The sequence below is a fragment of the Chaetodon trifascialis genome, chromosome 20 (assembly GCF_039877785.1).
Source record: "Chaetodon trifascialis isolate fChaTrf1 chromosome 20, fChaTrf1.hap1, whole genome shotgun sequence".
NCBI lineage: Eukaryota > Metazoa > Chordata > Actinopteri > Chaetodontiformes > Chaetodontidae > Chaetodon > Chaetodon trifascialis.
In genome coordinates, this window is record NC_092075.1 from 11,903,736 (window position 1) to 11,919,842 (window position 16,107).

Consider the following 16,107-nt stretch of genomic DNA (forward strand, 5'->3'; position numbering starts at 1 on the left):
CTACATGTCAGTGAATAAGATAATCTATACTGTATGTTTAGGCTTCAATGAAAGGTGCAATAATCAGTCATATTTTAGGACTAAGTGTATAGGATTTGTAGGATATGACCTTTGCATGGCCTCGGAAACTGTATTCTAAATTATATCTATTGCTAATGTTCAGGTAATGTTAACAGGGCACAGTTCTGCTGTGTGAGGGTCAAATGCTCATTAAAGACCCACCTACTCTAACGCATAATCACTATAAACTGCCTTTCGCAGGTAATATGTTGGGGTACAACAGACCGTCAATTCTTTAAGTAATTTCAGAAGATAAAGATGAATACAATTATTGAGATTCAAGTCTTTTAAAGGTAGCAGTCCTTTGAGCAAACTCTCCCATGATGTACCCTTCCTGCTTCATGGCAATTACTCAAAAAAAAAATCCTGAAAAAATGCACTCAGGCACCAGGATGTACACATTATCCACAAAAATAAGAGCAAATATGTGCAACCACAACCAAAGAACGACAGATATACCGAACCACAAGCACAAGAAAAGATGAAAAAAAAAAAAACAACATAGAAGATACAATTACTTATTTATTTATTTATTTTATTTATGTTTGTCCAAATGTGCCCAATTTTCTTTTCTTTATGCCACACACATTGTTTAGGAAAATAAAAGTGAGTTATTGCTTCATTAGTTTATTCTCAAAAATGATGCAAACCCACAAAAATATCACATTCTATTTTATTGCATTTTAGTACACAAAACATTTATGATGCACAGTCTGTCAAATAAAATTTTTTGTTTCATTTTATTTCGGGTTTTTTAGCGAAACAAAACAATTTCAGAGGGGAAAAAAGTGCTTTACAGGGATTTACCATCTCAATAAATACAAGGACATTGAGGTCTTGTTGGATCCTGTTCTTCACACAATGGCCATGGCACTAAAATACAAATGCACACTCTCTACCCCTGCCAGTACACACACACACACACACACACACACACACACACACACACACACACACACACACACACACACACACACACAGAAACACCCACATGTACAACCCCAGTCGGTTTCATATTGTCCATATTGTACCAATGCCCCAACACTCCACCTTTTCCCTCCTTTTGCGAAAGAAACACACACACACACACGCACACACACACACACACACACACACACACACACACACACACACACACACACACACACACAGAGGCTGAACAAGCAACCTTCGAAATCATAAATTAGTGACAATACATCTGTTTTGAAATATGAAAATATGTAACTTGTAACATGTCAGATTTTGTAGGAACGTGTAGTTTGACGAGTGTGCTCATCTCAGACTTCCCTCTGTTTCTCTGTCAGTTTAAAGAAATGTAACAGCATTGTGGCGTCTAAAAATCTCTCAGCTCCTGCCTCTAATGTTACAGCCATAATTCATAATACACAGGCCCAGACATTGTGCTTAATGGTTTCCTTCATGATAAAAAGTCAAGATGCTCTCTGTGGACATATATTGTGATTTTCCTCAAATCTTCCTAATTTGTTCAACATAATTAAATTTAAAAAAAAAACAACACTAAAATCTTTGTGAAGTGATGAATGACAGGCTGGGACTTTAATTAGCTGATTCACCACTGTGAATAACTACAGTTATTGATATCAATGGAAAAGATAAGGCACACAATATTTAAATTTTTCAACAAAAAAAAAAATCTAATTCTACACCTAATTTCAGTGGAAAATTGACCAAAAATGTAACTGGGAAGTTTCTGTTTTTTGTTTTTTTGTTTTTTTTTTTAGATGTCATAAAGTCACAAAGTCAATATTTGAACAGTCAACATATTTCATTTACATGTAGGTTTCCTTCATGGTTGCTTAGAGAAAAAGAGGGAGGTGTCTTACCTCTAATGTGGTCTACTGTGTGTGCCTGGCCCTTGGGCCACAATGACAGTTCCCCCTTAAATTTCCCCCTTTGTTAATCTTCAGTATTCTGACATCACTCAAGAGACTTCAGTCCTGCTTCGTTGGTCATCCCTTGAAAACTCCCACCACCTTCAAGTCAGAGGGTGGATGAACAAAGTGGAAGATGCTGTACATGTGAAGCAAAATCGGTCCTTTAGATGGTGTAAAATACAGTCAGCGAGTTCCTGCTAATGATAAATGCTTCACGTTGGTTTTTGACAGAGTGGCTGCAGGTGGGATATTCCCGTCCTCATAAAGAAAAAAAAACATAAGGGCGGATGTGTCTTAATTTTTCCTCTTCCTTCCGTTTTTCTGTTTCCGAGTGGGCAGGGTTCCTGCAAGATGTGTCGTTTCTCCAAGCTGACCTCCGGGTCAGGTCTGCAGACGTCAGCGGTGAGAGATCAAGGGTTAGGATCCGGAGGTTTAGGGGTCATAAGGGTCGGAGTGGTGGAGCGCTAGCGGCTGAGGGGGAGCTGGGGCAGTGACATGGCCTGGTGAGGGAGACTCTGAGAGGTCAGCACGGAGAAGGGATGACCTGGAGAGCACACAAAAAACATGCGAAAAGGATTTTAAGATAAAGAATAATCTGCTTTAGAAAAATGCCATAACACGTAACAGTATTGAAATGTACTAACAGTAAGATGGGAGATTTGTACGACTATTTTAGTAGTAAACAACTTACTGTCGATGTACCCATGAAGGGCCACCATGCGTGCTCGCTCAGGACTGCCAAAAGGGGAGTAATGCAGCTCATCAGGCAGGGACGAGGGTATCCTGGACTGGGGGTGACCTTGGGGAGCCCCACTGTGCTGGGGCGTGTGCTTTTTGTGTCTTGCTCTGCAGTTTTGAAACCACACCTATGAAGACGCAATGTACATCATGTAGCTATATTCTTGAAATAGAAGATTTCGATTTATATCAGAAATAATGTTTTTCAAAACACAAAAGACAAGACTGTGAAAGTATATTTATGTGACTACATACATCCGCCCATTTTACCACTGTTATTTCAATACATGCAGCTACAACTGCACCATAACACAAGAGCAGAAGAGTGTGGACGTCTGTGCACTGACCTGTATAACTCTTCTGCTTAGGCCTGTCATGTCGGCTAGTTTCTGTAGCGTCTGGGCATCCGGATTGTTGTCCTGGGCAAACTGAGCCTGCATGATCTGCATATTGAGACAAAACATTAGCATGAAATCAGATGCTGCTGAAATCAGTTTATTACACAGACCGCAGATTTAGGGTTAAAATGTGGTGAGAGGGCTGCATAGTTTCAAAAATACGATGCAAATTGTCTGGGAGACACTCAGCTGGGATCGTGTGTGTGTCTGACCTGTAGCTGTTCTGCAGTGAACGACGTGCGTGCCCTTTTGGCCGGTTTGGGTTGACTGTCTTGTTCTGTTGGAACCGCTCCTTCTAACGTGATACCATTTCCTGGAAAAAAAAACAAAAAAACAGCTGACACGTGAGATGACAGACAAATGTGTTGAATAACAATTTTAAATGACCAAAACCAAGGGATGTATTTGAACCAGAAGACTTGGACACTGTATCATAAAAGGACTTTTTTAGTTTTTGCTCAGCTGAGAACCAATTTTCAGCTCTTGCAACATGACCTACAAATCCACTCATTCTGTTGGCATCCATCAGAACCACTGAGAAATCAGAGAGAGGCAGGCCAGACATATTAAATCACCGATAATGTAAAAATAAATGATATAAGACATAGCAAAAGGCAAATTATGCAGGCACTATGAAATATATTAAAATTCACAAATTCAGATAACCTCTCATTTTGGAGGACTGCTGAGCAAACATCTGCACAGCCACAGAGACACATTTCAGCAAATTTGCCAGAACCACTACTCACCACTCTCAGCCGCTCGTTTGAGGTTCTCCACCATGGTGTCGTAGTGGATCCTACACAGGACCTTCTCCTCCACCAAGCCAAACTCCTCTCCTGTGGACAATTGCCTCTTACACGAGTAGCACGCAAAACATGCCAAGTGGTACGCGTTTCCCCTTGCACGGCGCACCCAGTCGCTGGCGTATATCTGCCGCCCACAGCGGGCACACTTAGTACCAAACCTACTGCGAGGGAGAGAAAAAGGAGAACAGAGGCAGAGGAGGAGAAGCAGGAGAGGGAGAAACAGAACTAGGAATTAGAGAGACGTAGATGGGGTAAAAGCAACATTGCAGTAGAGGAAATTACATTTTAAATCGGACCTGAAGGCCACTTCCAGGTGCACACATAGAAATAAACATGCACAGATGACCTTTTCTTTGAGCATATTTTGAGAGAGCAGAAGTTGAAAATAAGTGTTTTTAAACTTTAAGTTTGGGCAGAACTCAAAGGATTTAAGGAAGAAACCTTGGAGGAGAATATGGCCTTCAGAAAGGACTCCTGACTGCGGCTGCAAGCTGAGCCTTGAATGCAAACAAACCAACACCTGCAATTTCCTGGCTGATGCATGAAGGCCCTGACATGTACACACACACACACATACACTAGAGAACACACCAACACACATGTAGACCGGGGTGGTTTTACACACGGTGGAGGATGAAGAAAGACTTGGATGACATCACTTCTGATCGCCCCGCTGTAACTGATAGCAACAGTGAGGTCAGGCGGCATATAAACCGAAACCACCTGACTTACTGTTCTCTATGGGTGGGTGGCGCTGAGGGTCGAGGGGCGCAGAGGCAGACGATGAAAGATAAACAGGGAGAAAGTTACGGACAGAGAGAGGAAAGAGTCAGCAAATGCTTTGAGACAACTCCCCCTGAGCTCCAACCAAGATATTAATGTCTGAAATAAGAAGGGCAGAGACAAAGACTGCCACAGATTTACATTCATTATCTCAGAGATAAGTGTGTGAGGTGTATGAAAGTTGTTTTATCCTTGAAGGACAAGGCTGGTGTCATTCTATGTTTTCCTGACTGGCAACAAATCCCATGAAAAGACCAAAACCAACAATGCATTATCCCTCTCTCAATAGTTTTTGACTTCCCCAATCCCATTTAATCCCTGTGTGAAGATGTAAATCTTTTAAACTGGCTCACAAATATGTGGTTTCAACATCCTGGCACTGTAACTCTTCACACATATTATTCACAGAGTGAAAAATGCATTTGATGGGGGACTATTTTCAGCTGCGGATTAAGACACGTTTGGTGTTTTAGTGAGTATTTACAGCAGCAGGATGGTGAAGTGACTCAAAATAAACTATAGTGCTCATGTTCATCATCATACAGAAAACATGCCACCTAGTGCGACAGTGTGGCTCATTAATGTGTTTTTAATCGTTAAAGTACAACAATGGAGGGCTGTGGTAGAGAGGAATAAGATACATCAGAATTTGTCCACGCAGACAAGACTTGGTTAGTTTTGGTCTTTAAATGGGATTTGGTAAAAATACGCAAAATCTGAAATATCATCAGCTGTATCCTTTAACTGCGCAGCTGGCACTGTGGAGTATCCAGAAAACAAAAACAAAAGCTCTATTTTAATACAACCGAAATATAATACAAATTTCCTGTTTACACCAGAATCAAAAGAGATTAAGCCCCTTGTTTAAGGAGCACATTATGCGTTTAATGGGTATAAAACACTTTAGGTTTGAGAAGGTCATGGTTAGGTTAAGAGCCATTGTTGGGGTCAGCAGCTGGTAATTCTGGTGAGGGAGGCAGCCTGCCTCAAGGGTGAAGCTGGGGGAGCAAGAAGAAGCCAAATGTGCAGCCTGGTTTCAGCCCAAATTCGAAACATGGTGGGAATGTTCAGTAAAACAGGCTCCGACATAGATATTAAGAACTGCTTTGTCTTCTTTCAGCAGAGATGAAGATTAACTCACACAAGCACAGCGTCACAAACAGGAGCCAAATTCAAAGAGCAGTCAGTGGTTGAAAGGTATGAAGGAGGCAAGAACTGGTGAGGGCAGGATGAAAAGAATAGACGTGGAGAGAGGAAGTAAGTGGCTGAGGGAAATGGCAAAGTAAAGAGCGTCGATGGCAGAGAGAGAGAGAGAGCGGGGGGGGGGGGGCGGGGGACGGAGAGCACGAGGGTTGCCAAGTGAGTGGGTTTGGCAGAGCATCAGTGCACTCAAGTCCACTCTATCTGGGATGAAAGCATACTATCGCCCTGACATCTCACAAACTCGTACCCCTCCTCATGTATATGAGGCTTGTTGGCCAGAAGCTTCATTTTCCTGCATGTCGCCTGGTAAAGAATATTTATAGGTCATCTTTAAATGCCTGCTGTCTGAGGATCTGCGTCCCGTGTATCTGTCTGTCTGCCTTTTTCTTTTCTTTATTACCACTGTCAAGTAACTACATTTCATTAACGCAACGATGCCCAAATAAAAAACATAGTGTCCACATTTCAGCCGGCCTGGCATTCCTCATAACAAACACGTTCAGTTCAGCATCAGAGCAGCGAAACCAGGGGAAAAAGTCTTTGTGGTGACCTTGAAATAAAATTAGCTGGCATGGCACTTACAGAGGACTTAAGTTGTCACAGATATGTGCAACTTGACCAAAAAACCTCTTATAACCCAATAAAGCCATTCCGGAGACAAATGGACTCCAGGGTTTACTGTACTGTATGTGCGTATCATTTCAGATTGTTATGGAGAATTCCAGCCTGTTTCTACAGTAAAGAGGAAAACATTGTGGAACACTGCGGCTAATCTAGCATGACAGCTTGTCAGTTTCATGCTCCGAGACAGAACCCAGAAAAGCTGCAAATCATCCCTTGTTTTAACCCCCTCCTCCTCCTCCTCCTCCTCCTCCATCTTCATCTCCCCTGACCTCTCCCTCCCTCTACTCCTGTCTTTTTTTTTTTTTTTTTTTGCATCTCGTTTTGTCTTTGTACCAAAAAACCTGGTGTTTATTTTGGAGCAATGTCACTCCTCACGGCCTCCTATATCACTCACAAGAGGGAAAATCCTACACCACAAAACTCCCCTTTCCCCCCAGACCTCTCCTATTTGCTCCCCTTCTTTCGTCTAATCTTTAGTTTTTTAACGCTAATTCACCTGCTGCTGAAAGAGCAGCTCGAGGAGGTGCACGTTTTTCGGATTATTTCTGATGTGCTGCGAGAATACTCTAATGTCTATTAGATTTGTCCTTGGAGATTTCTTGCTCGACTGTGTGGTTTTAAAATGCGAGGTTCCCGTTAGGCCTTTGAATGAGAATCTAAGATGCCATAAAATACTAAACATCTTCTTTTAACAGATTTGCTGTCAGGCTTTAACACATTAACCGCACAAAAGAAACCTTGACATGTGTGCGCTCTGTTCTTTGAGGCTGCAGTAACTGTGAACACAGGCAGTTTTCTTTATAATAACCAATCTGCTTTACGAAATGAATAATCTATTTCAGTGCTTTGACAGAGCAGGCTTTATCTAAACGTGTAGCATTGTGTGACAGATGTCTTATTATAATTTTGATTCGTTCAGTTCTTAATAAAGCTGAAATCCCTCTGTACCGTTTGCTCGTCTTTGTTGCTATGGAGACCTAATCAGCTAACCAGAGGTGGGTTGATGAATAATTATTAATACAATACGCAAACACGCACACACGTTCATGAAGAGACGCACACACATGCACACGTGCAGACATCTCGCCCACAAAGTTTCCTACATACATGGACTCTGGTTACGCTGTCAGTATCCCAGGGTGCCCCTGATTAGTGCAGCATTGCAACTTCCTGTGTGGCCTGCAGCTCACGGACAAGGATGATGTTTCTACGGAGCGAGGCGAGGGAGGGGTGCAGAGAGGCGACGGGGGCCGGGGGGGGGGGGGGCTGATAAAGAAATGGCTTGCGTGTGTGTGTGTGTGTGAGCAAGCCCCTGAGGCCTGACATAGGTTTAAGAGCACAGCGTGGGCTCTGTCCTGCGCCTCCTATGCTGACATGTACACACCACCTTCCTCCCTCAGACACACACACACACACACACACACACACACACACACACACACACACACACACACACACACACACACACGCATATATGGAGGGGAACCCACTCTGATTTCCTGCTATTACGCCCCATTAAAGCAGCCGTCAGTCCAAAGCCAGATGAGAGGCTGACACAGATGAGGAAATATCTCCAGAGGTTTGAAACCAGCCCAGAGGATCTGGACTCGCATTGGTGTTTAGCCGAGTTTAAATCTGGCCTAAACCCAGATTACAGTTTACATTTACAGAGGTAACCATTGTGCAGACCCCAGTCCTGCAGCAAAGCTTCACTGTTACTGCAAGATTTTCTCAATAATTTCTCACTTTCCACTGTGATTTGCAAGGTAATCAAATCTAAACCTACAAGTATTATTATGCAAATGTGGATTTTTCTCCAGAGATTGTTACCATACTGAGAAGAAAATGTTTTCTTCAGTGACCTTCAGTGTATCCAGACCATCAAATTAGAGCTACAGCTATTAATCAACGAGTTGTTTTGATTTTGATTATCAATTAATCAATTTTTTAAGAAAAAAAAAAATTCAAGTCAAAATTCTCTGATTCCAGCTTCTTAATTGTGAGTATTTTTCTTTACTCCTTTGTTACGGTAAATTGAATATCTTTGGGTTGTGGCAAAAAAAAAAAAAAAAAAAAGACATTTCATAGACCAAACAACAAATCTATTAATCAAGAAAATAATTAGTCAATAATCAAAATGAAAATAATCATTAGTTGCAACCCTTTATCACATGAAGTTAATTATTTATTAGCATTTTGCTTGTCTTTGCTATATGTTTAGAGTCTCTCTGTGCAACAAATTAGTGTAGTTATTCCACTGACAGGAAGGAAACTGAGAGAGTTTTACATCATGTTAAGGTGACTGCGTTGATGTGCAGTTTGTGCATAGAAAAACAACTGTTGTCCAAACCACCATACAGCAGTCACTGCTTCTCTGCTAACCTGAATAGTTAGATTTGCGGGGCTAATTTGTCTGCTCTTATTTTTCCCCCCTCCATTTTCATTAGATTTAGCTTAGTTAGTGCCTTATTTATGTGGTATAACAAATTCAACTACTATGATGTTTGCACATTAAGATAGATTTTTCAGTTACAGGAAACTTGTTAAGAGAGTGAGTATAAATTAGCTTCAGCCAAGGCTAGCTGTGGCTCACCAGCTCGATTGAGTGCAGTCACTGCAGTTTGGTTCTGCATGTAGTCCTCATGTTGTTTCAATGGCATAAGAATTTTCAGATTGTAAAACATTTGTCAAACAGTCAGATTCTGGTGTTGCTCCAACTCAGTATGTTCATACATTCATACGTTCAAAAGCAGAGATTCACGAAGGTCATGACACTAAGCCTAAACTATAAGAGTTTGAACGTGCAGCTTTTTTAGGGTTTATTTTCTTTATTAACAAGAAACGCAATGGTCCCATAATTTGAGCTTTAGTCAGAGACAAGACCCTGTCTTATTTATTTCTTTAAATCTACTCATTGTAGCTCACCGCTGCACACTAGCTGACATGAAGCTGCTGTATAAATGTCTGTAATCTGTGGTGTCTTTAATTTGCAGTTTTCCTTTAGAAATTTATGGTGAAACTTATAATTCTGATCCTGGTTGGTCAACAACTAGTATGCACACATTTATCACTTCTATATTCAGGCATGCTTTTTAATCACAATTACTGTATTTCATATCATTACATGGTAAGTGTGTGTTAGGCATATAATAAGTGACCCAGTGACAGCTACATGTGTGCTGCTCATTACCATTCTCTGATGCTCGGACACATTTTAATCCATTATGCATGTTTCATACTTCCTCAGGGAGCAGTGCTGAGGGTGAGAGGGGTGAATGGTGAAAGAGCATTTAAATGGAGACGGGTCAGGTAAAAATATTATTATGATGTGGCAGAGCAAACACAAAAATCTGGATTTCGTGAAAAAAGGAGCAAAATGATTGGCAGCTGCTGGACATACATAAATAAACACAGATCTCGGTGTATGTTTATGTGTGTGGCTGTGTCAGCATGCAAGTGTGTGTACATTCTTTTGAGTTGTAAAAGGAGGCAATGTGTACGGTGCATTCTCGTTAATTTATGCATGGAAATGTTTCATATTCATGCTTTCATATTTAGGTGTGTGTCCATGTGTAAGCGTGCACATATCTGTCTCGATGTGTGTGTTTTTAGTTTGGATAGAAGTCGCATTCAGATCAGAAACATGCTGACCAGGCACTCGGGGCGGTCTAATTGCTGGTCTGGAGGCCTGAGGGTCTGGGGTGGAGGACGACTAATTGCTGGTGATTATAAACCTCAGCGCGGTGGCTTGGTGTCAGGTTTCGATCAGACAAACACCAAAGCTGACTTACAGGTCCAAGCACTCACACATGAGCGCTCACACACACACACACATACAGTGTGCACACGTGCATGTGTGTCCATTCAATGGATACACTAGCTTGAGGCTACAGCACAGAATTTTACTATATGCTGTTGCTGGTGTGAACCCCATTTAACCTCAGATACCACACACACACACAAATATACTCTCTCTCTCTCTCTCTCTCTCTCTCTCTCTCTCTCTCTCTCTCTCTCTCTCTCTCACACACACACACACACACACACGCACACACACTCTTTCACACACACACACACACACAGTGAAAAAGTGTAAAAAATCTATAAGTAAAACCATCAATCGGCCAAGACTTATTCCTCCTCTGCTGCATAGACACATGCACAGTATTTGTTAAATGAATACAACTGATAGTAAATTCATCCTTGAATCACATAGTCTCTCTCTCTCTCTCTCTCTCTCTCTCTCTCTCTCTCTCTCTCTCTCTCTCTCTCTCTCTCTCTCTCTAGAGCAACACACTACACTTTCCCCAAAGTGTGTGTGTCTGTGTGTATGCATATCTCCTACTATCTCTTTGTTTATTGTGTCGCTGTCTTTTGATCTAGCGTGAAAATAATGAAATTGTAGACCAAAAAGTAGAAAGATTGTCTTATAACTCCTTTCTTGAACTAGATTCTGAATGAAATAATTCTATCATTTTCATTTTGTTTTAATTTACTTTTGTTTGGAAATTAACAACAATGACGTGGCATGTTTTATAATTATAACACAGTTTTCATTTGGGGACAAATCTTTCTATTTTCACATTTTATGGATGATGATGGTCATTGATGCACAGTACAAATAGAATTGAATAGAATTTTCTTCCCGTTTTATGAGTTTCCATTGCACTTAACGCTTTGTTTGCCAATAGGGACCGACTACACTCAACAGCTACACGCTCAAACGAGCATTTCTGTCCATTTCCACTTATTTCATGTGTCCCTCTCATGAGGATAAAACAGCCACTTCACACTTGCTGTGCTCTAACTGTGTGATGATAAGTTAAATACTGCCCTAGCTGCTGTGTGTGTGTACTGAGGTTGTGAGTTCACCATTTATTTAGCCCAGAGAAACTGGAAAATATATCATGTAGCCAGTGGCCCAGTAAAAACAGGTCCAGGCCAGTCTGATTTGACATGGTCCAGAGAAATTAACCACTAAAATAATGCAATGTTATTTCACTTTGCCACCTAAAATCTGATAGGATCTTAGTTGGTGACACATAGACCAAAACATCCTCCCAAAAAACATGCCGTATATAACCTTCAAGAGCTACAATAATCCCAATTAAACGTTTCATTATAAAGCACTGAATTTTAAAAAATGACATCCTGGTACGCTGGATATTCTTTATATTCTTTCTGTAGCGAGTGGAGATGTTGTGCTTTGGATAGCCATAACAAAACCGTGGCTCTTTCAGCGACGCACTAAGACTTTTATTTTGTTACAGACTTTGAGAGTTTTTGAAAAGGTCTTTCAAGAACATATGAGGCAACCCGCATGCATCTCAGAGGAAGTGTGTGTGTGTGTGTGTGTGTGTGAGAGAGAGAGAGAGAGATGCAGACGAGGGGAGAGAGGCCTGTGTTGGCAGAGTAGACGTGGTATTTTGAAAACACGGTCATAAACTTACCCTACCTGAAATAATCCATTTTACAGAAGATCTCTTTGTTTTTGATGTAGCAGCTGCTGTGCTGACGTAGCGACGTCCTGCAGACAGAACACTCCAGACAGCGCACGTGCCAGATCAGGTTGTTCACCTGCAACCAGACAACATCAATGTCAAACACACACACCAATGATAAATCACTACAGCGGGGACTTACAGTGTGTATGTGTGTGTGTGCTGCTGAGTAATGAATCTGCATACGTATGGCTATGATATTCTTTATTCCTAGAGAGCTACTGTGCAATGCTCAATTATCAGCTTAATAATTTTCAACATAATAATATTGTGAAGTATTATCATCTAAGACAACACAAAAATATTTCTTTATCATTTCCATATCTAAGCATGATGTTCAATAATGAGTTTACGGTCATTTAGGCGTAATTCATGTGCAGTAGTATAACTTTAATATGAATATATTACAGCCTTTTAGTGATCTGTGTTTCTTAACTATGACTTTACAGAGATCATATGTTTTATAACACTATACTTCAGTCCTAATATTCCTAAATGGACTTGATTAAATCATTAAATTCAGGCAGACTAATATTGCAGCTGACATACATGCACATTGAGAAATGTAACATTTTCAATGGAGTATAGTCATTCAACAGCAACATGACTTTTATTCAAAAGAATATTCTAATAATTGTCAGGCACAGAAAAAGGTGATCAGTCTGAAATATTGATTTAGATCCCTTTGAAGTTTTACAGATAACAAGTCATCTTATTTCTAAGTATTTAACATGATGCTTAAATTTGGCCTCATTTTTTATGGTGAGAGATGGTGAAGGCTGTAAAATAAACAGTTTGAAAAGATCTCATCACAACACAAAAATCACAGTACACTTTTGTGCTCTGTTCATTTTAGGTATTAGTTCATATGAGTTTGTTTTGCTTTTGCTTTTGCTTTTGCTCAAAGTGGATCTTATGGCCTTATTCTGCTCAATGAACTGCTTATAAAAGCATTCATAGTGTCGAATTTGAAATTACAATTTCATCCAGGCCTACCTAATTCATTTATTGTATGTAGCCTATTTTAGGAATCAATAGGTGTTGATTAATTTACGTGCATTTATTTACAGCGGCGGCCAGAGTGAAAGACATAACCACAAAAAAATAAAATAAAATAAAATAAACGGCTAATTGTTTTTTAAACAGCCCAAATGAAAAAAGATAAAAAAAAAAAAAAAAAGTGACGCACACAGGAGATTTTAACGTATTATGTAAAAGCAGGGATGATTAATTTTCTTTATTTATTTTATTTATTTAAAGATTACAAATTCTTTAATCTTTTTTTTTCAGTCAGTGTAAAAGATATTTGAAACGATTACCGTTTCAGATAATATCCTAACAGGCCTTGACTTCGACACAACAACAAAAATAACCTGTTCTCAGTCTTAAATTAATCTTGAGAAGGAAGATCATTTTAGAGGATAAATATTTAATTTGCCTAAAGTTAAATCTTTGTGGATAAAACCACCGTGGCGTTATTTCTTGCCCAAACATTGTTTCCCAAGACGCTGTCTGTCCTGCACACTGAGATCAAATCAAAGTCAGATAATACACTAATGATCTTCACACTTCCTGACACACACACACACACACACACACACACACACACACACACACACTCATCTGCGCGCGACTAAAGACCGCTTTGGCTGGAAGCACGCGAGCGCACGCGACAAGACAGGGCGTACTGACAGCGAGGCTGAAAAACAGACCAAACCAAAACATCCCTGTTGTGTCTGCGGTCTCCAAACACCGTCTCCTGCGTGAGTTTTGTCGCCTAAAATCGCCCTTTAAATTTAGAAACAGTCACTGGAGAGTGTTTCTGTATTTTGTAGATTCATAAAATAGTTACAAAAATATAAAAATGAAGGCTTGTTAATATACGTTCATCGGACATCATAGCTACAGTTAGTGATGGGTGACATATTCCTTCCCTCTCTGCCTCGTGGTTCTTTATTCGCAAAGAGTGTAAATGCAACAGCAAGGACAACTTAAGTTCAGGCCTTCAGCGCAAACACACAGCAGAGCCGTCCAAACCAAAACCAGGGTCAACATGGCACCCTCCTCCTCTCGCCTCTGTTGGGCTTGTGTACAAGCTATTTGTTGTCTGTCTATGTTGATGCCAGAGTAAAACAAAAAACAAAACAAAAACAAACAAAAAAGTAAACAAATCAGAAAGGCGCCCCCACAAGAAAATATTTTTTAGTCTGGGTGTTTAAGTCAGGGGCTAAACGGTCGGCCTCTCACCTTCAGCAGGTATCTGTCCAGGATCTCCTGACCGCAGCTGGCGCACATGTTCTTCCCGGTGGACGGCACCGAGCTGGCGGTGGAGGTCGGCGAGCACACGGACGGGGTGGACGGAGTGCTGGGGGACGAACGAGTGTCCTCCCGCTCCATGTTGGACCGCTGGGACTCTCCGTCCGAGTGAGACTGCAAGAGGGCACATCAGCACAGCTCAGAAACACACAGAATAATCCTCATCCCCACCAGTGCCAGTTTGAAGCTGTCGCCATTTTCACGATGCGTGCATATAGTCACACATGTAAAATAAAGATTTGTATGAACCTTAACTAGATTTCCGCATGCACTGGATGCGCTCGGGGCCGAGCGGTCAGCTACTGCGCGCAATAGGCGCACCGAACGACCCAGACATTTTCAAAGCATAAATAGGCAATAAAGCTCTCACCATTGGCGTGTGTTTAGAGTCCACGCTGCGGCGCGAGGCTCCCGGTGTGCTCTGATGCTCGGTGGAGATCACCTATAAGACAACGTTCAGTGAACGGCAAGTCTTCATCACTTTTCTCGTCTCATCTTCAGCTGAGAAATCCTCGGGAGTCATTTGCAGACAGCTCTTCAAGGCTACTCCTATATAACGCAGTCCTGACAATAAACCCCGGTTAAAACTGTTAAAAGGGCTCCCGCAACAAAAGGCACATTTTAATGAAGCTATTTCAATTTGGATTGATTTTTCCCTTCCCCTTAACCCATGCCTCTCAGAATAATAGTATTTTCTTCGCAATCCAGGACACGAGAGTGGAGGGGGAAAAAACTACCTGTAATTACAAATAGCTTGAAACGCTGTGGATAAGAGGGACCCGGAGTGTCAATTTCAACTGTCAATCAGAAAAAGGCAACGGGTCACCCAAAGAATTGCAAATTTGATTTTTAATGGCTGTAATTAAAATCCAATTCTTCTCGGGCGAATTGGCAGCGCTCGAGAGGCTCGCGGACCGCAAATCACGCTATTCATAACAGAGAGGCGCGTGCCTCTTCACAGCGGCTGGCGCGTGCAGCTGATCTCAGTACACAAGCAGTGATTCTTATGACATCACAGAGAGACACAAACAAAACTCACACACGATGCTGCGGGCTGCAAATAAAGCGCGTTTTTTTTTTTGCAGCAGCGGACAGACAGGTCGACTGTGTCCACAAAAGAGGAGAAACAATTCGGTGAATCGAAATGAGTCCACAGTGAAGCTGCTTGTTGCAGCGTTATTAGTTGTACGTCATCGCATAAAAAGCTAATTCAATCTATGGCAAACAGTGAAGGCCCAAACAGTGCATAAGTGGGGTACCTCTCCAGTTTGAACCTTTTACGCACAAAGTTGAAGCTCAGCCATTGCCAAAGTGTTAGTACCTGTTTCGTGGGAATTCCTTCGGACAGAATCTTATTTCCCCCTGAAAGAGGGGACAAAACTTCATTTTTCCAGTACATGAACCCCTGGAGTCTCACAGCGTACAATGTCCCCAAACTCGGCGCGTGGAATCAGGAGTAGACTCGGCGACGGGCGTCGGAACTTGTAGCATCCGTACCATGCATGGACTCGAGTGTAACTGCAGTTTTGTTTTTAACGCGAAATGCTTATTTTCTCTGTAAAACGCTGCTGTGCACGACGACCTGACCGCCACTGACACAAGCTACAGACGTTATGAAGCTATGCAGAGGCGAGGAGTTGCTTGCTGCTCCGCAGAGAGCCTTATTTAGGACAGAAAAATTCCTTCCTTTCCCTTGTCCCCCCTCTCTTCACTTTTGGGAAGGAGTCTGACTACAGGAAGTGAATCAAATTGAGGGGTTGGCGGCTTTTACTCCGAGGCT

General features: G+C 41.5%; 1 protein-coding gene across 1 annotated transcript; it reads right to left on the minus strand.

Annotated features, from left to right (window-relative positions):
* Window positions 1-1,799: 1,799 nt before the first annotated feature.
* lhx6a (LIM homeobox 6a) lies at window positions 1,800-15,802 on the minus strand. The gene is made up of 9 exons (XM_070988901.1): window positions 15,649-15,802; window positions 14,698-14,769; window positions 14,259-14,441; window positions 11,966-12,087; window positions 3,841-4,061; window positions 3,304-3,404; window positions 3,041-3,136; window positions 2,647-2,821; window positions 1,800-2,499 (listed from the first exon to the last, which is right to left on the minus strand). The coding sequence occupies exons 1-9, from the start codon at window positions 15,724-15,726 to the stop codon at window positions 2,420-2,422; spliced, it is 1,128 nt and encodes a 375-aa protein (XP_070845002.1). The 5' UTR covers window positions 15,727-15,802; the 3' UTR covers window positions 1,800-2,419.
* Window positions 15,803-16,107: the final 305 nt, after the last annotated feature.